Below are 24,082 nucleotides of genomic sequence, written 5' to 3' on the forward strand. Positions count from 1 at the left end.
CGAGTTACTTTTTATGTCATTTGGGCTGACCAATGCCCCAGCAACCTTTATGCATTTGATGCACAGTGTGTTCCGGCTGTATCTCGACTCATTCGTCATTGTCTTTATTGATGATATTCTGGTGTATTCCCAGAGTCGGGAAAATCATGAACAGCACCTGAGGACTGTGCTTCAGACTCTGAGAAAGAAGAAGTTATATGCTAAGTTCTCAAAATGTGAGTTTTGGTTGGATTCAGTGGCATTCTTAGGCCACGTGGTGTCGCGTGAGGGTATTCAGGTGGATCTGAAGAAGATAGAGTCCGTGCAGAGTTGGACCAGACCATACTCAGCTACCGAGATCCGCTGTTTCCTTGGCTTGGCGGGCTACTATCGTCATTTTGTGGAGGGGTTTTCATCGATTGCAGCCCCTATGACTAGGTTGACCCAGAAAGGTGCTCCGTTCCAGTGGACGGAGGAGTGTGAGGCGAGCTTTCAGAAGCTCAAGACAGCTTTGACCACATCCCCAATTTTGATACTGCCTACAGGTTCGGGGTCTTATACGATCTATTGTGATGCCTTGCGGGTTGGACTCGGAGCGGTGTTGATGCAGGACGTCCAGACAATTGGAGATACATGAGAAGAACTACCCTGTTCACGACTTTGAGTTAGCTGCCATTGTTCACGCCCTAAAGATTTGGCCCCATTATTTATATGGGGTTCCCTGTGAGATTAATACTGACCATCGCAACTTGTAGCACATGTTCAAGCAAAAGGATCTAAATTTGCATCAGAGGAGGTGGTTAGAGTTGCTGAAGGACTATGACATCACTATTTTGTATGACCCAGGCAAGGCCAATGTGGTGGCCGATGCTTTGAGTCACTGGGCAGAGAGTTTGGGGAGGTTGGCTTATTTACCAACATCGAAGAGGCCTATGGCGATGGATATTCAAGCCTTAGCCAGCCAGTTTGTGAGATTGGATCTTTCATAACCCAGTCGGGTTCTAGCTTGTGTGGATTCTCGGTCTTCCTTAATTGATCGTATCAGGGAGTGGCAGTATGATGACCCTCATTTGCTTGTCCTCAAGGACAAGGTTCGGCATGGTGATGCCAGAGATGTGACTATTGGTGACGATGGGGTATTGAGGATGCAGGGCCGGATTTGTGTACCCAATGTTGATGGGCTTCGAGAGTTGATTCTAGAGGAGGCCCATAGCTCGCGGTATTCCATTCATCCGGGTGCCGTGAAGATGTATCAGGATTTGAGGCGGCACTACTAGTGGAGGCGGATGAAGAAGGATATAGTTGGATTTGTAGCTCGGTGCCTCAACTATCAGCAGGTGAAGTATGAGCACCAGAGACCGGGTGGGTTGCTTCAGCAGAAAGAGATTCCGGAGTGGATATGGGAGCGGATCACCATGAACTTTGTAGTTGGGCTCCAACGGACTTTGAGAAAGTTTGATGTTATTTGGGTGATTGTGGATCGACTAACCAAGTCCGCTCATTTCATTCATGTGTGTACTACTTATTCTTCGGAGCGGTTGGCGGAGATTTATATCCGGGAGATTGTTCATCTGCATGGTATTCCAGCATCCATCATCTCAGATAGAGGTACTCAGTTCACATCACGGTTCTGGAGGTCCGTTCAGCATGAGTTGGGTACTCGGATGGAGTTGAGTACAGCATTTCACCCTCAGACGGACGGACAGTCCGAGCGCAATATTCAGATTCTTGAGGATATGCTTCATGCGTGTGTGATTGAGTTTGGAGGGTCTTGGGATCAGTTCTTTCCATTGGCAGAGTTTGCTTACAACAACAGCTATCAGTCCAGCATTCAGATAGCACCATATGAGGCTTTATATGGGAGACGGTGTAGATCCCTGGTGGGTTGTTTTGAGCCGGGTGAGGTTAGATTGTTGGGCACAGACTTGGTTCAGGATGCTTTGGAGAAGGTTAAGGTGATTCAAGATAGACTCCGTACAGCCCAGTCCCAACAGAAGAGTTACGCAGACCGGAAGGTTCGTGTGTTTCCTATATGGTTGGAGAGCGGGTTCTTCTTCGGGTTTCACCTATGAAGGGCGTTATGAAATTTGGGAAGAAAGGAAAGTTGAGTCCGAGATTTATTGGCCCATTTGAGATATTAAGGCGTGTTGGGGAGGTTGCTTATGAGCTTGCCTTACTTCCTAGCTTGGCCGGAGTCCTTTCGGTATTCCATATTTCGATGCTCCGGAGGTATCACCGTGATCCGTCACACATGTTAGATTTCAGTTCAATCCAGTTGGACAAGGATCTATCCTATATTGAGGAGCCAGTGGCAATATTGGACAGGCAAGTTAGAATGTTGAGGTCAAAGAACATTGCATTAGTAAAGGTTCAATGGTGGGGCCAGCCGGTTGAGGAGGCGACCTGGGAGACCGAGCAGGATAAGCGCAGTCGTTACCCTCATCTTTTCACTACTTCAGGTATATTTCTATGCTCGTTCGAGGATGAACGAATGTTTAAGTGTAGGAGGATGTGACGACCCGACCGGTCGTCTTAAGAATTAACACCCTGATCCCCTATTAACTATTTTCCCTGTGTTTATTTCTACTATTTTGATTTGCCGGGATGTTCGGTTTTAAGTTTTGGAGAGTTTTGGGACACTTAGTCCCTAAATGAGAGCCTTAGTTTTGGAAATTTGACCGTAGTCGGAAAAGTGTGAAGACGGCCTCGGAATGGAAAACCGGTGGTTCTGTTAGCTCCGTTGGGTGATTTTGGGCTTAAGGGCGTGTTTGGATTGTGTTTTGGAGGTCCATAGCTAATTTAGGCTTGAAATACCGAAATGTCGAATTTTGAAGTTTCCGACTCGATAGTGAGATTTTGATCTGAGGGTCGGAATGGAATTCCGGAAGTTGGAGTATCTCTGTAGTGTTGAATGTGGCGTGTGTGCAAAATTTCAGGTTATTCGGACGAGGTTTGATAGGCTTTTTAATCGAAAGCGTATTTTAGAGTTTTTGGAATTCTTAGGCTTGAATCTGATGAAAAATAGGTGTTTTGATATTGTTTTGAGCGTTCTGAAGGTTGGAACAAGTTTGAATGATGTTTTAGGATTGGTTGGCATGTTTGGTTGAAGTCCTAGGGGCCTCAGGGTGATTTCGGATGGGTGACGAAAAGATTTTTGGAGTTTGAAGATTTCAGCTTCAGCTGTTATCTGTCATAATCGCACATGCAGATTGGGTCCCGCAGGTGCGGCGCCACAGAAGCGGCACAGTGGTCGTAGAAGCGGAAATGAGTAAGGGGGACAGGAACCGCAGAAGCATCATAAGTAACCGTATCTGCGTGACCGCAGATGCGGAATTTGAGGTTGCAGGTGCGAGATTGGGATTTTAAGTGAGAACAACAGAAGTGGTTACCAAACCGCAGAAGTGGTTCCCCAACCGCAGAAGCGGTATCCCAGATGTGATTATTTGACCGCAGATGCAGAAATAGTTGGGCAGAAATATGAAATTTCTAGGGTTTAGTTTCAAAAGTTGGAAATTCGACTTGGAGTTCGGGAGAGGGCGATTTTTGGAGAAAATTGAAGAGGAGATCATTGGGTAACAATTCTTTAACCCTTTCTAATTTTATTCCATCAATCTATAATTAGTTTCATCATTTAATTTCGTATTAGAGATGAAAATTGGGGAAAATATTGGAAGAAAGTTCTTAGACCTTGAATTCGACTTTTGATTGGGAATTTGACCTTGGATTTGGATAATTTTGGTATGCATGAACTCGTGAGAGCGTGAGGATTTTAAAATATAAATTTTACCCGATTCCGAGACGTGGGCTTGAGGGGCATTTTGGTCATTTTACCTAATTTCGCATATTAGCTTAGAATTTTTTTGTAGAATCAGTTACTTGAGATGTTATTTACATTATGCAATTGAATTGAATATATTTGGGCCATTTGGAGTCGAGTACTCGTGCCAGGAGCGTGGTTTCGGGTTGATTTTTGAGCCGGTTCGAGGTAAGTGGTTTGTCTAACCTTGTGTGGGGGACCTTCCCCTTAGGATTTGGTATATTTGGTAATTGAAATGCCTTGTACGTGAGGTGATGAGTGCGTAATTGTACTAATTGTTGGAAATTCGGTTCTCTTTAAGTAATTACTAGTTTGTTTCCTTTCCTGTTTTTATTACTTGCACTATTAAGCATGTTGTTAGCTTAGGAAAGCATGTCTAAGTGACTTAATTGCTTTACTTGCTCAAACTGCCTTACCTGAATTCTGTGCAGCATGCTAGGCTAGAATCACTTGTTGCCTTAATATGAAATTTTGTCATTTCTGTATATTTTCCTGTTGCTATTATGTATTTATTTTGGGACTACTAATGTGGAATTCCGGTAGCTCCCCTTTGTCTCTTTATTTTTGGACTACGGATGTGAGATTCCGGTAGATCCCTCTGCACAGTTATATGGAACTACGAGAATGCAACTGGTAGATTCCCCCAGTACTGGGTATTTACATTTGGGACTACGGAATGGAATTCCGATAGATCCCCGTGCACTATGAGCTGGACTACGAGACGGGATCCCGGGAGATCCATTGGATATATACATATGGGACTACAGGACGGTATCCTGGGAGATCCCCGGTTGTTATTTTGGTGCTAAGTCGTATTTCTTTTCGTGTTTTGCCTTGTCTCTGTAATAGTTGTTGGTGCTCTTATTATATCCTGTGTTACTTTTACTGCCGTATTTATTTATAATGTTCTGTTCTACACTGTCAAACGTTATATTTTATTTAACCTCAGTAGGACCCTGACCTTCTTCGTCACTACCCGACCGAGGTTAGGCTTGGCACTTACTGAGTACCATTGTGGTGTACTCATGCCCCTTCTGTGCATGTTTTTCATGTGCAAATCCAGGTACTGCGATCAGTCCTACCACTCTTGAGGCGAGGTGAGGCGACTGCTCCAGCGACTTCGAGGTATATTTGCCGCGTCCGCAGACCGTGAGTCCCTTTCTATTCTAGCTTTTAAACATTTGCCCTTTTGTATTTCTTTTCCTTGTTAGATATTCTGGAGTTAGAGTACTGTGTAGTAATACTTAGCTTGCGATTCATGGGTTTCCGGGTCTTGGAAGTATATATTGGTTTGAGAGTTAACTATTGTGTTTGCTGAGCGGCACGTTTAAATACTGTTTTATCGTTCTTCATTCTGTTTTAATTTGTTTTTATTCCGCACTTGGTTATCTTCCGCAATTTTGGCTTACCTAGTCGTAGAGGACTAGGTGCCGTCACGATGGTTCACGGAGGTCGAACCGGGGTCGTGACAGAAGTAGTCAGGGAAGGGGAGGGTCATCACAATTGCAACCAAATGTTCACATTTGCAACAGTAGCAGAAATGCGACAGGTTCGCATTTGCGATGCCAGTCTCACATTTGCAAATTGCAAATGCGACATCTGCAGCTATTTAAAACATAACTTAGCAGGATTTTTGATTCATTTCTCAAAATTTCAAACCCTAAACTTCAAGATGCAATTTTTCAAAGATCATTTCTTCCCCAAATCATAGGTAAATGATTCTTAGCTCATCTCTTTCAATCTATTTCATCTTTTTACAAGATTTCATCCTAGAATCTAAGGTTTTTCATAGGGAAATTGGGTGTTTTTGGGTAGAACTTAGGAATTTCGAAATTTAGGGGATTCCAAAACCAATTGTATATCCGGACTTGGGGGTAAATGAGTAATCAGATTTTTAGTCTGAATTTCGAGTTTGGACCAAGCGGGCCCGGGGTCAGGTTTTGACTTTTAGGGAAAAATATTAGAAAACCTATAATTATGCATTAGAATTGATTTATGTAGCGTTTATTGATGTTATTAAGTTAATTATGACCGATACGAGTGAATTGATGGTGGAATCGATAGGTAAAGTAGTGATTGAGCTTTGAAATACCCGTTGGCTTGAGGTAAGCATTTGGTCTAACTTTGACTTGAGAGATTAGAGATCCCCGACTTAATTGCTATGTGAATTTCCATGTGTGTGGCATATAGGTGTGGTGATGAGTACCTATGCGCCACCAAATTATCATTTTAGCATATTCCCTTTCTTGTTTCCTATTATATTGTTTCCTGTCTTGATTGCTACTTGCTCATAAATGTTTCCATGTCTAATTGCTTCATGTTAACTGTTATTTATTCTATTAAAGTATTAATTATTTCGTAGTTTCATTTTATTACCTTGTTGGTTGAAGTTGGTTTATTGGTGCTTCATTGTACAAATTGGTTGGTCTCGCTGTGTTGTAATAACTGTTAAAGTTTTATAATTGTATAGATCTCTCGTGGTTATGATTTGAGGTATGAATGATGTGGAGGGTTTGAGCTAAATTGTGAAACACTTGTTCTTATTTTGTGATTGGTACTGAGATGTGGGATCGGGTTGCACGTCGAAACAGAAGGAATAAGGGTGAATGTGTTTGTCTGATGGGATCGGGTTGCGCGCCGCAACAAGGAGTAATAAGAGTGGACAGATGGGATCGGGTTGCACGCTGCAACAGGAGGAATAAGGATGATATATTGAGAAGTAATAAGGATGGACTGGTGGGATCGGGTTGCACGCCGCAACAAGGAGCAATAAGGGTGAATGTTTATACTGTTATTGATTATATGGTGGGATCGGGATGCGCGCCGCATCAAGTGTTACTTATGTATTCTTTTCTGTTGAGATTCATTATTGTGGTGTTGAAAATCTCTTAAGGATTGGTTATAACTGAGTATTGGTAGAAAGCCTGGGTTCCGTTTTTACTTAATGTAAGTTATTGTTATATTTCATTCTATAAATCCTTTCTGTCTTAGTATAAACTGTTGCAGGTTATATATATATTGTTATGCCCCGCCGTAACCTCGTCACTACTTCGTCGAGGTTAGGCTCGGCACTTACCAGTACATGGGGTCGGTTGTACTGATACTGCACTCTGCACTTTCTGTGCAGATTTCGGAGCTGGTAGTGGTTGATCGAGAGGTCGGTTGCTGATTCTGCATTCAGGAGACCCAAGGTAGTCCTGCAGTCATCCGCAGGCCCTGGCGTCCCCTCCTATCTTTACTTCATTTCTGTTTATTTTCTTCGAGACAAGTGTATTTTCTTTCAAACCATCACTTGTAGTACTCATAGAATGTTCGTGAGTTTTGACACCAGTTTCTGGGAGGTATCTATTTTTGCTTTCGTTAATAGTATATGAGTAATCATTTAAATTATGTACTTTCGTTTTTATTTTCGCTGATTTAGTTTTGTTTAATTTTAATTATAAAAGGATAAAGAAAAAAGGTATAATATTCGATAACGTTGGTTTGCCTATCGAATACAATGTTAGGTGTCATCACGGACCCCAAGGGGAAGTTCGGGTCGTGAGAGTACTCTTTTACACAGTTCGCTTTAATATTTTCCACATGTTGTGAGACATACTTGAATGCTAATTCTTTTCAGAAAATTCGCTTTACTAATTGCAACTGGTCTCAAAACATTCGTCGATTTTATTCCAAAACGGAGCATATATTATTTTATAATCTTTATTTTTTTCTAAAAAGAAACATAAAACAGAAAGTTAAAACAGAAAGTTATAAGATCAGAATCGTTGAAGTTAAGTGAAGTAAGTTAAATTGAACAATATTAGGCTGCAACGCCACTCATTAATTCGGCTTAGTTATCATTCAAGAATGAGTTTCTTCTTTGTGCCACATTACTCACAGATAAGGACGGACAAAAATAGTGAAATTATTTAGTCAATGTGATATATATGCAATTTGCCAAGTCTGTATGTGAAGCACGTGACTTTTCTATGTATAGTTTTATTTAGGGGTGTATATGGACCGGATTGGTTCGATTTATATCAAAACCAAACCAACTATATCGGTTTGGATTGGTTCGTTTTGTCGGGTTTTTCGGGTTTTCGGGCTTTTTTGTTACATGATTATTATTTCAATCTTACTTTGTTAAAATTATAGATAAAGCTTTGATAAGTGAATATATGTTTAGTAAATATGAAAAAAATTAACAAACATATGATCTATTAAAATATTCTAATAGGAGAATTTTTTTAGTAACACATGATAGTTATTTTCTTAGTAGTCTAACAATAATTTTCGTTAATTTATGCTTTCAAGGTTAATACATGAGAGGATCCCAAATATTTCTACATTTTATAAAGAAAATTCATTATAAAGTCTTAAAAATATAAATAAAATTTATATATTTATATGTCGGTTTAGTTCAGATTTTTTTATTTCATACCAAACTAAGTCAAATAAAACCTAATCAAGTTTCTTAATCGATTTGATTTAATTTTTTGATTTGATGTAATTTTCCGGCTCGATTTGAACACCGGTGATTTTATGTTGTAGTGCCTATAAGAAAAAACAAGCATAATGGTAATACGCGTTTGAGGGAGACATAAGCCATGATTAGACAACAACAAAAGAAAACAAGAAAAGCAGGACAAGTGAACGTGCATTCTCGATTTGGGGACAGCAGCTAAATCTTTTTAATTTTTATTTTTATCCTGAATGATACGTCCAAAATATACTTTCCTCTCAAAATTAGAAGAAAATTTGGATTTCGCCGCTAAAATTTGGATGCTTTCTAGAATTTGACATCTGGAAATTATCAAAATTTTATTTAAAATTGAGCAACAGCTTTACGAAAGTCGGTCCACAACAGTGAAAGTACGATAAAACAGCTTCTTGTTTTTTTTTCCTCTTTGGTTTGACTACTTTACTTGCTTAACACAAGTCTTATTTAATCTTCACGGACCATTTCACTACCCAGCAAGCTCTGGCTCGAAAGCAAGAAGCAAGATGCAGGCAGGGGAATCCGGAATCATTGGTCACCAGAAGCTCGCTAATGAGTACCGCGTCTTCATAGTGAAGTAGAGTCGTCTTCATGGGGCCTCAACGATCCCGACAACGCTGTCCAGAATAATGTAATGACGGAATACGTTACACGTAACCTATACAAAATAGATACATACACGTAAATCTCTTATGTGTACAGTGTACTTATATATGAGCCACTAGGATTACAGTAATTACTTAAATTATTAAGCTTTACCGTAGAAGACCTTAAGAGCAACTCTTACTTCAACTCGCAGGAATTTCTCATATTTCATAAAATGGAAAAACAAGAAATATTTGTACTTCCTAAATTCTATCTAGTTCAAATCTTATCAATATGTTAAATCCACCATTGTTGAGTGGAGGTTGAGCTTAGCTAAGAATGAAGAAGATGAAGATTGTGAATAAAAGCTTCTGGACAGTTGTATCTTCTATGTATTGAGAGAAAATAAAAATTAATTACAATGAATCTTCACTGATACATACACATGTATATATACACACTCTAGCTAGCTCACTTAATTAGCACTAACAATAAAACTAATTCTGTTATAACTGACTTCTAACAGCTAACTAACACTAAGCTAAAGTGACTGCTTGTCACTCAATACACTGCCTTAGCTTCTCAGCTTGTAACTGCGCTCAGTTGTCATTCCAGCACTTCAACACCCTCCTTCAAGTTAGATGGTGTGAAGATATTCAACAGCCCTAGCTTGGACAATAAATGATAGTGTTGCACACTTCCAAGTCCCTTTGTCAAAATGTCTGTCTCTTGTTCTTTTGTTGGCACATGCTCAGGATGTACCATGCCTTGCTGCACCTTTTCTCTTATGAAATGATAATCAACTTCTATGTGTTTTGTTCTTTCATGAAACACAGGATTGTTAGCTATCTGCATTGTTGCCTTACCGTCTGTGAACAACTAAACTGGGGCATTAACATTAATTTCCAACTCCTTGAGTAAACCTAGTAGCCACATAAGTTTTGCCACTGTTTGATCCATGCTCCTGTATTCTAACTCTGAGCTTCTTGCTACTGTGTTTTGTTTCTTCGACTTCCAAGCTATCAAGGAGTTCCCAACTTCACCAAGTAACCTGTTACTGATTTCCTTGAGTTTAGAGCTTGCCCAGTCTGCATCACAAAATGCTCCTAAGGCTGTACTCTTTTCTGCACTCATCAACACTCTCACTCCTGGCTCATTTTTCACATACTTCACAATTTTGTAAGCTGCTTCAAGGTGTGACTTCTTAGGAGATTGGATAAATTGGCTCAAGGTCTGCACACTATATGTTATGTCTAGCCTGGTTAATGTCAAGTAAAGTAGCTTCCCAACCAGTCTTTGGTACTCTCTTACATCTTCTAATGTTGCATCATCACTGATGGCACAGTGTTCATCATATTCAGCAGTAGTAAGTTTCTTGTTCTGCTCCATTGGAGTCAATGTAGGTTTAGAACCTGACAATCCTAAGTCTGCAATCAGCTCCAAGGCATATTTTCTTTGGCAAAGCAAGATTCCCTGTTGTGATCTGCGTACCTCTATTCCTAGGAAGTACTTCAGAGTCCCTAGGTCCTTCATCTTAAAGTTGTTTTGTAAAGTTCTCTTGGCTTCTTGAATGAGACCAGCATCATCACCTGTAATGAGAAGGTCGTCCACATACACAAGTATTATAACCTGTTTGTTGTGTTTCTTCAATATGAATAAAAATGATCAAGCTTGCTTTGTTTGAAACCAGCTTATAGGAGTGCATTAGTGAGCTTAAGGTTCCACTGCCTGGATGCTTGTTTAAGGCCATATAAGGATTTGAGTAGTCTACATCCTGTATTCCCCCCTTGGCTACCAAATCCAGGAGGTAGTTGCATGTATACCTCTTCCTCAAGGTCACCTTGAAGAAAGGCATTGTGAACATCCATCTGAAACAATGGCCATTGATTCATAGCTGTTAAGGCAATTACAATCCTAATAGTTAGCATTTTAACCATATGAGAGAATGTTTCTTGATAGTCTAATCCCTCTTGTTGACAGTATCATTTAGCAACCAATCTAGCTTTGTACCTCTCTATTGTTCCATCTGATCTATGCTTGATTGTGTATACCCATTTACAACCAATAGGAACCTTGCCTTTAGGAATAAAAACCACCTCTCATGTTTTGTTGCTCACTAGTGCATCTATCCATTTTTTATCCTTCATTGCCTGATGATAGGAGTAGGTTCAACATCTATTGTCGTTATAGTAAGATAACTCTGATATGCATTGCTTAATGTGTCATACCCCAGATAGTTGGATGTAGGATATAGGCAAGTAGAAGAAGAAAGCTTCATAGTTAGGGGTAGATATAATCCTTGGTCCATACTAGTGTTTTAGACCCTCGGTTAGTTCTTCTAAGCTGCATATATGATATTTCCTCATGTTCTATCTCTGTTGCTTGGTCTGACTGTTGAACTAGAACCTCTTCAGCATCATTGCTGGATAAGTCATCTAGCTGGGGTATTGCATCTTCACATTCACCATGTAGTTGTCCTAGTTCTTGATCAGAAGTCTACAGTTCCTGGACAGGAGTATATTGTTGTGGAGATGCATGTTGTTCTGTTGCATATTGTCTAGTTGTTTCAAAGAACAATAGAGGGCTTTTTCCTTCTTTCATCATTAAGAATGGGAACACATCCTCTCTAAATGCAACATCTCTGCTGACAAAAAACTTTTGTCCTTGAGATTGTATAATTTGTACCCCTTTTGAGATATGGAATATCCTATCTGGACTGCTACTATTGCTCTAGGTAGAAGTTTATCATTCTGGCTGGTGACTGTAGCAAAACAAAGACAACCAATAACTCTTAAGTGTAGTAGCGAAGGTGGTGATTTGTGGAAAACCTCATATGGTGATTTGCCACCTAGTACAGAGGATGGCAGCATATTTATCAAATACAAAGCTGCTAGTACATAGTCTCCCCAAAAATGTAGTGGTATACTACCTTGGAACCTTAGTGCTCTTGCCACCTCTAAGATGTGCCCGTGTCTCCTTTCTACCACTCCATTTTATTGTGGAGTGTGTGGGCAACCATTTTGATGCAGTATCCCATTATCTGATAAAAAGGTTGTACATTCAGAGCTAAAAAAACTCAGCTCCATTATCAGTTCTAAGGCATTTAACACTATGGTTAAACTGCACATTCACCATCTTGATAAAATACTTTAGAAGCACAAGTGTATCACTTTTCAATTTTATTAAGAACATCCAAATCATCATAGAATGATCATCTACAAGTGTTAAAAAATATCTATTTCCATTAGAAGTAGGCACTTTGTAAGGTCCCCAGATATCTACATATACTAATTGAAAAATCACTCCTGCTCTAGTTGTACTGAGGGGAAAAGGCTTCCTAGATTGCCTTGCTAATGGACATATAGTACATTTATTGAAATTGCAATCTATAGGCATCTTGTTCTTCATGAATGCCAGCTACCTTATTACTCTAGCTGGTACATGTCCAAGTCTTCTGTGCCACACATTATTGTCTGATATAGCATCTTCTGCCAAACAACCTTTAATCTGTTGTCTGAGCTTATTTGCACTTGATCCATCTAGTAATAACAAGTAAAGATCATCCTTTTCTTTATCAATCTCACTCACTCTCCCAATGCATAGGTCCTGGAATACACAGAATGATGGAAAGAAAAGCACTAAGCAAAACAATTCCTTAGTTAATTTTGAGACTGATAGTAAGTTGTATTTGAAGTCAAGCACACACAGAACATTCTAATTGATTCACCACCTGTGATCTTACACTTTCCTTGGTACATAATTGGTATTGTTTTTCCATTTGGCAGATGAACATTACCTCATTTGGTGTTAGGTAATTTAGTTATATCAGTCAGCAAGTTAATGTTTGAAGTCATATGATTTGTTCCTCCTATATCAATGATCCAAGGAGTATCACATGTTTGAGTCAATTGAGAATCAGTATTACCTGTCATATTAGCTGCAAATTCTTCTCCCTTGTCATGATTCAATAGCTTTATTATCTGGTTATACTGCTTATCAGTAAAATAGTTGTGCACTCCTTGTCTTTCCACATTAGGATCTGCAGTTGTGGCTGCTTGAAACGCATTATCCTTTGCATGAAATCCATCACCTATGGTTGCATTAGCTTGTCGATACTCCTGCTTCTTCTTTCCTTTGAAACTAGGTGGATAGCCCACCAATTTATAAAAAGTATCTTTAGAGTGGCCTTTGGTTCTATAAAACTCACAGTATAGATTTTCATACCTTTTGAACTTCTGTGAATTATTTCTTGAACTTATCAAAGCAGTAGAATCATTCACCTCATTCATAGGTGTATTGGTCATACAGACTTTCCTTTGATTCTTTTTATTAATTAGCATAGCATAAGCACGACTCACACTTGGTGATGGAGACATGAGTAGCATCTGACTTTTAATGGCACTAAAGCTATCATTTAATCCCATCAAAAATTGAAAAAGCTTTTGTTGTTCTAGATGTGTTATGAATTCTCTTGTTTCGGGAATTACAGGTAGAGTTAGAATAAGTGCACTATATTCATCCCACAACAGTTTAAGACTAGAATGATAAGCAGAATACTAGAGGTACTTTGAGAAACTGTAGCAATTTCACGATGAAGATTATAGATCCTCAATCCATTGATTTTATCAAAACGATCCTGTAAATCAGTCCAAACCTCATGCGCATTGCTGGCATACACTATCCCATTCACTAACTCCGGCGAGACAGTGTTCATGATCCAAGTTAAAACTATGGCATTAACACGTTTCCAATCTTCGCCTAGATCATCAGTGAATTGATCCTTGGTGCATGTACCTTTTATGAACCCTAATTTTCGTTTATCTCTCAATGCGATCTTCATTGCTTTGCTCCAAACCGAATAATTCTCGCTCCCAGTCAATCGAACTGAAATTATTACATTTCCCGGCGCATCTGAAGGTTGTAGATACAACGGATGTCGCGTTTGCCAATATCTATCTCAGGCATTGCCGATTTACTCAGAAATTAGGGATTTAAAAATAGACGAAGAACAATTGAAAGATTCTCTCAAAGATTTAACAGAACAACTCTCAAAGCCAGAGTTTCACAGCTCCGATCAATTCTCTTAGCTCTGATACCATGTTAAATCCACCATTGTTGAGTGGAGGTTGAGCTTAGCTCAAAATGAAGAAGATGAAGATTGTGAATAGAAGCTTCTGGACAGTTGTATCTTCTGTGTATTGAGAGAAATGAAAATCAATTACAATGAATCTTCACTGATACATACACGTGCATATATACATGTTCTAACTCGCTCACTTAATTAGCACTAACAATAAACCTAATTATGTTATAACTAACTTCTAACAGCTAACTAACACTAAGCTAAAGTGACTGCTTGTCACTCAATACACTGCCTTAGCTTCTCAGCTTGTAATTGTGCTTAGCTGTCATTCCAGCACTTCAACACAATACTTGTGTGATTTTTTTTTCTACTACAATTTTTTGAAGATAAAAAGATAATCCTGCAATCAATACATATGTCGATGCTAAACAATCGTTTGACTCAATTGGGCAGCAATGGTCGGAAGGTAACTGAAATTGAACACGTCACATGGCAGTTCAGATTTTGCTTCTTGGCCAATAAGCTGTAGTCCCTTAGCTTAAACTATAGCACGGAAAGTGCAACTGAAAGTAATTAAGCAATTTATTCGATTAGATTGACATAATATTTTTATGTTAACAACCGGAAAGTGTTGAAAGTTGAAACGTCATCAAACTAGATACTCCTGTCAATTAGTGTTACTAAACTAAAATGACTTTAATTTGTCCCCAATAACCAGTTCACAATGGCATCTCACATAATCAATTTTCTTTTCATTAAAGATAATTAAGAGGTTTTATTACTGTTAAATTTTCAATTGTGCACTTTGACAGGCAGTGAAGAAAGATCGATGTAGTTAGTAGTATATCAACCTATTTCATGTTGTCTTAAACTTAGAATCCAAGAAAATATGAAAGGAAATAGTTAGATTTGGTCAAGATAAGTGAATTATAAACAATACGAGATTTATTATTTAAGGAAAAAAGGCTTAGAAAGCGCAAGTTGGTGTGACATGACATCGTCGGTTATATAACAAGAAAGTAGTGAACATTACAAATGTGGAATGGCACTATGGATTTGAAAGATTAAATAGTAAGATTCAATAAAGCCAAGATAACTAGAGAGTCAAAGGTTTCATTTGAAAGGGAATTCACATTGGAAAATTCAATTTAATGTTTGTTAGTAAGCTATTAAGACAAGAGGGGTTGCTCTGATGGCAAGCAACCTCCAATTCCAACCAAGAGGTTGTGAGTTCGAGCCTCCCCAAAAGCAAGGTGGGGAAGTTCTTGGAGGGAAGAATGTCGGGGGTCTATTACCAGAAAGTTCGGCTTAATTAATTAGATTCAATAATGTGAAGTGGGAATATTGAATTCTGAACCTATAGTTTCAGAAATTAATGTAATGACTATTAGGGATATAGTAGATTTGCCCTAGATCCAAACTCATATTTGATGATTTGAACATATTTTTGTGAACGTTATTTGATATAAAAATATAGGACACTCTTTTATCATAGTTATTATTAATTGTTTGATTAATTTGATAAGGTCCTTGATTAAATTTTGAGATTTGTCATTGTGATAGAGATCATGATAATGAGAGCAAAGTCTCTTACAATTTAATCTAAATTTGTTCTTGATCGTAGGATTATTAATTTGGACATTAGTAATCCGGTTAGATCAATATTTATGTGATTGTCTTTATGGGATAAAGATTAGTTGATCTCATTAACTGAATCACATAGATAGATGATGCATATAGAGATATGATCATTGAACCGACTCATTAGATAATTCCTAATGGTTAGAATTACCATAAACTGTCAATAAGATATTCTCTTGAAGAATGTGATGTAAGAGTTTCCTTTGACCTGAGATCGTCATAGTAATTGACAAGTTATTTGTTGTGCTTTAATACTAGACACCTATGGCCCTAGGGCGATAGTTGAAAGGATATTGGGTACGATTGAATACTTGTAGAATTAGTGATTAATCAAGATGGAATCTGTCAACTCTTGGTAATAAGTTTAAGCTTCATGTTGTCATGAATTATAAACGACCAAATTAAGACCTTGGCCAGGGCAATTGAATGAAAGAAGAAAAGAGTTTCTTAGGTCATTCAATGGTCGATTATATTTGACATGAACACATAGTTGGTCGCCTATTAGGATTTGACAGTTGAACCATATCCTAGGGTGATCCAGAGCTATAAGGACAGAAGGAATTACTACATTATTCTTCTACTGGTTCTTGAGAGTAAATTGTATACTTCATGTTATCCGTTCGTTAAGGAGTGTTGCTAGACACCACCCTTGATTAGTATATTGATGTGATCAATTTACTACCGGTTAAGTATTGAACCTATGGGTCGCACACTAACGAGTGTTCTGATCTTTGCTAAAGGATTAATTAACTTATTATTTGATAATTAAATTAAGGAATTTAATTAGTCAAATAAATTTAGTTATTAGTCCAAATGAAATATTATTATATTCTTTGCTAGCACAGAGGGTATGATTAATATTGTGAACAAATTGAAGTTTTCTATTTGGAATAGAAAATTAAATTATATCTCTTGGTTAAAATATATATGTGATATATATAATTAACACTTATTTTATATAAAAGATGTTATATAAAATATTAATAAAGTCTTGTTAGTAAATCTAATTTTGAATTGGATTAGTTATTCGTGGAAAGTCCATATGGACTTGTCGGCAATTTTGAACCCACTATTATTAGTACCCGCACGATGTGTGGATAATATTATGATCCTGCTATATTCTATAAATTAAAAAGAATAAATTATATGAATAACTATTGGCATAAACTTAAATATTATAACTGTACGCACGTGATTTTTAACCTAGATAAAGATAACTCCTAAAAATAAGTCAAAATAATTTTTATTAATTTTTTTTAGGAATTTTTCCTTTTGTAGTCCCATTTCATACATTTTAATATTTTAAAATCACAATAATAAATACAAAAATACGCATTTGCATTTAGGATCTAATTTCATATTTTAGGATTAATTAAGGGTTAATTTGTTTTAGAACAAAATAGGAAGTAAATAACAAAAATAGTACCTTTTGCATTTTTAGTTTAAATTTGTATCAGTTTGCATTTTTATAAGGAAATCTAATTTTTAGTGTTAATTTGGTTTTGGTTTTTAATTTAGCATTTAACAAAATCAAAAAACGAAATACAAAATAAATAAATAAAATACAAAAAAGGAAGATAAAAAGAAATTAGGAATAAAAATGGTAAGAACCTTCCCCAAAAATATTTCCCCCCAAATCATTTCTCACACCTAAAATCTTCCCCCCAAAATATTTCCCCACCTAAAACCTTCCCCCCCAAAATATTACCTCACATAACACCTTCTCCCCAAATAAAACTCCCCCACATAACGCCCCATTCCAGACACTCTATAAAAACCATTCTCTACCCAATGAAAAAGGGGATTAAAAAAAAAGAGCTGCGCATAGAAGGAACCAAATAAAGAAAGGAACGAAAAGGCAGCAGCTAAAAGAGGCTGTACAAAAACGAGCGACCCCCACCCCCTTCAGGTTTTCTTCTCCAACAACCCCTTCCCCGTTCTTTTTCTTCGACCAACAGCCCCAAAACCGGGAACAACCCAGCTCGCCGGAGAAAACACCAACGACTCGTCTCTGCCTGAAACTCGCCGGAGAAACGAGTTCCACCTACTCGTCCGATCAACGAGTTCCAGACACGACAAACGGAACCAAGCGACCTCACCCAGCTCACCATTGTCGTTGGACCTCCGTTCACCGCGAAGCTGCCATTTTCAGCGAAGCTTCATGTCCCAAACGACCAGCCAACACTACCACGCCAAACACATAACAACCAACTCCTCCATAGCTGCCGAGCTCCCTCACCAGCTCAAGCGAGACACGAACACACATATACACACACTGCTACTGTCCCAACCTCCCACATCTGCCGCTTCCATAACTGGTCGGAAATGCAGCAAAAACCGTGACAGAAACGTGAGAATATTTCCAGTCATCGTCCCATTCGAGGTCGTCGATTTGTCGAGGTTGACGTTCATAACGCAAACACTGGTTATTTTGTTGTCGCCGGTCCGAGATCCACTGTTGGTCAATTTTTCTTGCCTCTAGTCGTTCCGTTCAGACATATTATTCATGATATTTAATCTCCCGTTTGATCAATTTTCTTGTTTCTTGCATATCATGTATTTTATTGAGATATGAAAAGATAAATTGTTGCAAAATGTATGGAAAACAGAGGTATTTGAATCTTTCTGTTGCTCCCTAGTGGTTTAGAATTTTTTTTTTTTTTGTAACGCTATGATTCTTGTAGTAGTGGCGGTTTCTCTGCCTATGCAACTATATGTTCGTATTTGTTTTAGTTTTGGGGAGTTGAAAAGAGTGAGTCTTTGAGGGAAAGCAAGTTTACCAGTAGTCTCAACCATGCTTTGGTTCACTAACCACAACTGTTACAAATGCAAAATGCAGCTTGCATGCAGAACTTTGTGAAGTCATTAAATTGATCGAAAATAACCATGTGATGCTAAATTAATCACTGCCATAATGTTTGTCATGTAGTACCTTTTCCCGTGTTTTGGTGCTAAATCACAAACACCGTAGTTGCTTTAAGCACTTAATTGAATCATCATACCTACAGGTACGGTTCTCGTGACGTAGTTGTGATACATAATTTACTAAACTCGGGTGTGCATTTATGTGACCCAAATCCCAATTTCAACAATGTTAGATAAAATATGTCGAGGACCACGGGTGCAATGATTGTGACGTGGTCCGAGACGCATTTCCATAACGTTGCAATTCTATTAAAATATAGTGATAAAAGCGGTTTACAAATAAAAGGCACATAAGCTAGCATGTATTAAAATCAGATGAAATCAAATACAACAGTTAAGCGACCGTGCTAGAACCACGGAGCCCGGGAATGCCTAATACCTTCTTCCGGGTTAACAGAATTCCTTACTCGGATTTCTGGTTCGCGGACTATTAACAAAGTCATAAATTTCCTCGGTTTGGGATTCAACCGGTGACTTGGGACACCATTAATCTCCCAAGTGGCGACTATGAATAATTAATAATTAAATCTCGTTCCGATTGTCCTTTAATTGGAAAAACTCCTTTGCGCTCTTGCGAGGGTGTAGGTGAAAAGGAGGTGTGACAGCTCTGGCAACTCTGCTGGGGAACTAGAACCCAAAACGTGTTGTTCAGGGTTCAGAATTGGAGCTTATATAAATTGTTGTATTTGATTGTATCTGATTTTCCTACATGTTTTGTGCCTAATGTGTTAAATGATGCTTTTACCGATTTGATATTATCTGAACTGTATATAAACTGTGCCGACACCCTTCTCTCTTCACCTCCGGGGATGTGCTTACTGGTTGAGACTCCCTATTCTGTTAGTGTCATACCTTGAAATAAAAAAGAGGTCGGACAAGTTACGAAGACGGATGGCCTTTTGGTTCCCGGTAAGTTGCCCCCTCCTCGACTCGAGTTGTCCGCTCGGGTACACAGTCTAGAACATCGACCCAGGTTTTGAACATAGAATAACGTGACTTCATGCCGGATCCCTAGTAGGAACGCTTATTTGCATCACGTTGCATTTGACTTAGGGGACTCAACACAGGAGTTGGGTCCGTCTAGGACTAGCAACCTGAAATGAAAAGACCATTCTGATGCATTCTCTTGTGATGTGCATTTATTTGTTCCGAACCTGCATGTTGACTGGTTTCTGAATCTCGAAAATGTTGGAAAATTGAGGAAAAAAAAGAAAAATAAAGAGAAATAACAGTTAGGGAGTTAATTGATTATCCTAGAAAAACCCAATGCCCAAACACTGTCGAAACTCTGCCGAAATTTGAGAAAATGAAAAAGGAAAATGCTTTATTTTTAATAGTCTGTTTTACTAAAAGCAAAAGAAAAATAGAAAAAAAAAAGAGTCTTTTATTTTGGAAAGTGTTTGTTGAAAAAGAAAAAAAAAAGTCTTTTATTCTTAGTTTGGAAAAATGGGTTGTTTATTGTTCGTTGAAAAAGAAAAAATGAAAATGAAAAAGAGTATTGTTTTAAAATAGTTCGGTTAATTTGCCCGAACTATGCATGGTTTGATTCTCACAGGGCATGAGATACGTAGGCAACCCTCATCGGGTCCAACCTCCCCTTTACAAAAATAGCCCAAAAAATATCAAAATTTTAATTTTTGTCATAAATAAACCAAGTGATGCCATTTTTGTCAAAAATAGCCATATGTTCCCAAACGGGGCGCCGGAAGGTTGACTTTGCGCAAACAGCCACGTTTGGTCATATTTTGATTCTGACCCTCACAGCCTTAAACTCTTCGTCCCCGAGGCGCTCGAAGGTCGTGTTTGCAATACCGGGTCGTTTAATTTAATTTGAAAAAACAAGAAAAAGAGTCAGTGGTCAAGTGAATACCGTTCAGATTTTGGGTCAAAATTGGCATATAGGGGAAGGAATCTGTCATTTTTGGGGTTTGTATTTCTTGGAAACACAAGATCCAAGGAAAATGATAACTGACATCGAAGCTGTTACGAGTGCTCAAGAGACTCCGGGTCAGAGGGTTCAACAAGGGTCTACTGTGGTTGAGGAAAATAGAACACTGAAACAACAAATGACCAAAATGCGTCAAGCCCGGGCCAATGGCCAAGGACAGCCTTGTCACGAGTCACAATTTGCTACACAGCAAGAACAGTACCACTATCCCGAGTACCACTCGTACTCATTTGAGCTTCCTGTAAACATCGAGAAGCCTGCCCGAAAGAGAGTACAGGAAGAAATAACCCAAAGAGTGAAAAGATTAGAACAACGGTTGAAAAACACGCAAGGAATGGCAGGTCAAAAGAGCGTTGCCTTCAGAGATCTATGCATGTTCCCTGATGTCCACTTGCCGCCTGGTTTCAAGGTTCCCAAATTTGAAAGGTACAACGGACATGGAGACCCCATAGCCTACCTGAAAAGGTATTGCAACCAATTGAGAGGTGTGGGAAGAAATGAGGAATTGCTTATAGCTTATTTTGGGGAAAGCCTCACGGGAGTAGCATCTGAATGGTTTTTGGATCAGGACACATCTTGTTGGTACGTCTGGGATGACATGGCATGAGCCTTTGTCAAACAGTTTCAATACAACATCGACATCGCCCCAGACCGCATTTCCCTTTCTAACCTAAAAAAGAAATCAACTGAAAGTTTCAAGGAATATGCCATCAAATGGAGAGAGCAGGCAGCTAGAGCTAAGCCACCCATGGATGACCACGAGCTAATCACTGTCTTTCTACAAGCTCAAGAGCCAGATTATTTTCAATACATGACGTCCGCAGTGGGTAAATCCTTCCCGGAAGCAACTAAAATGCGAGAAATGGTGGAGAACGGTCTTAAGACAGGCAGAATTATAAGTCAAACAGCTCTCAAAGCTGCAGCTCAAGCTATCCAAATTGAATCTGGTAACACGAATGAGAGGGATGAAGAAATCATGATGATATCAGGGTCGAGAAGAGGTCCTAGGAGAACATCTCGAAGGTATGTGCAGCCTCATCAGGTTTTCCATGACCCCCCTAAGCATTACTATCCGCCTTCGAACTCCCCATACTCTATTGATCCTTCCCAGTATGTTGCCCAGCCATCAAATCACCCAAGAAAGCGAGCACGAGTATCACAAAATCTCCACCCGCCTCCGCAAAATGTTCAAGTACCTTATAACCCACATCCAAGCCAAGGGTATAGAAGGGAACAAAAGTTGAAAGATAGTTTTACACCAATAGGAGAGTCCTATGCAAGCTTATTTGAGAAGTTAAAACAACATGACATGATTGCACCCATTCCTCCAAATCAGGTGGACCGACGTGCGAGAAGCTTTGACTCATCTAAAAGGTGTGAATACCACTCCAATGCTCTGGGGCACAATGTGGAAAATTGTCGGGATTTGAAAAGAGAAATAGAAAGGATGATCCAGGAAAATTTGATTCAAGACAGTGGCACCCAGAATATCACGCTGCATCCCTTACATGAGGAGGCACACTTGGTGGGGATGATGCCCGGTGACATAGGGTATGAGAATCCTCTAGGGAACTTGTTGACTGAAGTTGAAGATACTGACGCAGATAGTGGTCATGGCAATATGGATGCGAAGCTTAATGGCTAAGATTTCGTGCTTGGTAATTGGAAAGACGCTCCATTCCTAAGTCAGCCGGGGAGGAGCTTTGGTGGTCCATTTTGCTGCCATTTCTGTTGTCTGGGTTATTTGCAGGGTTGTAATCCGGATATTGTCTTGTGATCAAACCCTCTTATCCTTTCATTTTTGTGTAGCTTGTTTAGTCGTAGTGGTTCGTTTAGTGTTGTCCATGGGTTTTTCAGGTTCATTCTAGGGTTGTACACTAGTTTGTTTGCTTGTTTTGTTATTCGAGTTATTTCATCGTTGTCTAATGCAAATTCCGGCCTTTTATTACTTCCAATCATTGTTCTCCGTTTAGTTCTTTTCTATCGTTTTGTTTTGCCTTTTGCCGGTTCTAGTGACATGGCATACACGCATAATTCTCAGTCTGATCTTCAAAAGTTGCGAAGCAATAAGACCATTTTGAAAACGATAGGGGCACCTGATGAAATAAGAACAGATTTGGACGTTTTGAGATTGTTTGACGCCCGGACCATGTGAAACTGGGGCAGATAGAATATAAAGAAACCCTAAAAACAAGTTGTCCAAATCGACAGGGGGGCCGGTCGTGGTAATAAGAGTAAGAGTGTTGCCCAATGGTGCATTATATTTGACAGATGTAGCAGGAAAATGTGTGAAAATGGCCATCAACTCCGAGGCGGTCAGGATATACTATGTGTAATTTCTGTGCATTAATTGCATTGGTTTGCCTTTGGCATGTCTTGAGGATTGAAATGACGAATGCATTTTGTTCTGCTATCCAAACACTTTTGTCCATTGTCACCCTTTTGAGCCGTGTTTATTTTCTTTCGTACCCCTCTTTCGGAATCACGACACAATTAAGAAACGCAAGTGCCGCAAATAAGCAAATGAAAAGAAAAAAGGAAGGAAAGAGAAAAAGAAAAGAAAATAAAGAAAAGAAAAGAAAAGAAAGAAAAGAAAAGAAAGAAAAGAAAGGAAAGTGAAAGAAAAGAAGAAAAGAAGAACAGAAAAGAAAAGAAGAGAAAGAAAAAATCAAGAAAAAAAAGAGAAGTAATTCGTCTGACGTGAACTACATTTGACTTGATCCCGAAAGGGTACGTAGGCAGCCTCTCTGAGGTTCAGTCATACCAAAACAAAAATCCAAAAGTCCCCAAGCAAGAAACTAGGGCAGAAATTGTGGTTGTTGTGAGAAGTTAGATTCCGAAAGTTGTAATTTTAACCCATTTTGAAATTGTTTTGAGCCTTTTATACCCTTTCTTTCTAACCCATCCAAAAGCCTACATTACGGTCCAAAGAAAGACCTTCTGATCAGTCTTAGAGAAATGCCAAGTCAAGCAGGTAAGGTAATTCCTGTCAGGGGCAACACTCCGGTCCAAACAAGGAAAATGAAAATAAGAGAATCTTATTAATGAAAATCCTCATGGGTATCGCAAGGTGATGAAAGCTGAGAGAAATAAAAAATGAGAGAGTCTTATTGGTGAAAATCTTCACGGGCACCTTGAGGCGACAGTAAGTTGAGAGAAAGAACGAAATGAGAGAGGTTTGATGGTGAAAACCCTTTGGGGCACTACAAGCCGAATAAGGAATGCGAATCAAATTGGATAAGCGGAGCAATGAAGCCCAGTTTCACGGTAAAAAGGAACAACAAGAGATGAACATCAGATTTGCTTAACAGAATAGGTCGCATGTGCATGTCAAGGTCATTAGAGTCGGTATCCACATCCGATAGGTTTCTACTGTGTAGTTTTCTTGTTAGGAATCATCTCTTTCTATTTGTCCTTTATTCTGTTCCTTTTGTTTTGTTTATGTCCCCTTTCTGAGTCTTTTGGTCGTAACAAGTGTGGAATGACTTCAAAAATTTTCACCAGCTTTCCAATTGCACAAAATGGGGTCACAAGTCAGGAAAAATAACAAGAGCACTAAGCTGGTAATAATCAACATACTTTGGGATCCTTATGAAACACAAAGTTTGGTAGATGTCGGTTCAA

The 24,082-nt window shown here is 38.8% G+C and overlaps 2 protein-coding genes across 2 annotated transcripts; both read right to left on the reverse strand.

The window, feature by feature from the left end:
- Positions 1-9,740: 9,740 nt before the first annotated feature.
- LOC138871127 (uncharacterized mitochondrial protein AtMg00810-like) lies at positions 9,741-12,639 on the reverse strand. The gene is made up of 4 exons (XM_070148983.1): positions 12,568-12,639; positions 12,283-12,467; positions 10,685-10,775; positions 9,741-10,490 (listed from the first exon to the last, which is right to left on the reverse strand). Exons 1-4 carry the CDS (start codon positions 12,637-12,639, stop codon positions 9,741-9,743), a joined length of 1,098 nt encoding a protein of 365 aa, XP_070005084.1.
- A 19-nt stretch (positions 12,640-12,658) lies between these two features.
- Positions 12,659-13,701, reverse strand: LOC138871128 (uncharacterized). The gene is made up of 2 exons (XM_070148984.1): positions 13,428-13,701; positions 12,659-13,311 (listed from the first exon to the last, which is right to left on the reverse strand). The coding sequence occupies exons 1-2, from the start codon at positions 13,699-13,701 to the stop codon at positions 12,659-12,661; spliced, it is 927 nt and encodes a 308-aa protein (XP_070005085.1).
- Positions 13,702-24,082: the final 10,381 nt, after the last annotated feature.

The sequence above is a fragment of the Nicotiana sylvestris genome, chromosome 6, assembly GCF_000393655.2.
Source record: "Nicotiana sylvestris chromosome 6, ASM39365v2, whole genome shotgun sequence".
Lineage (NCBI taxonomy): Eukaryota > Viridiplantae > Streptophyta > Magnoliopsida > Solanales > Solanaceae > Nicotiana > Nicotiana sylvestris.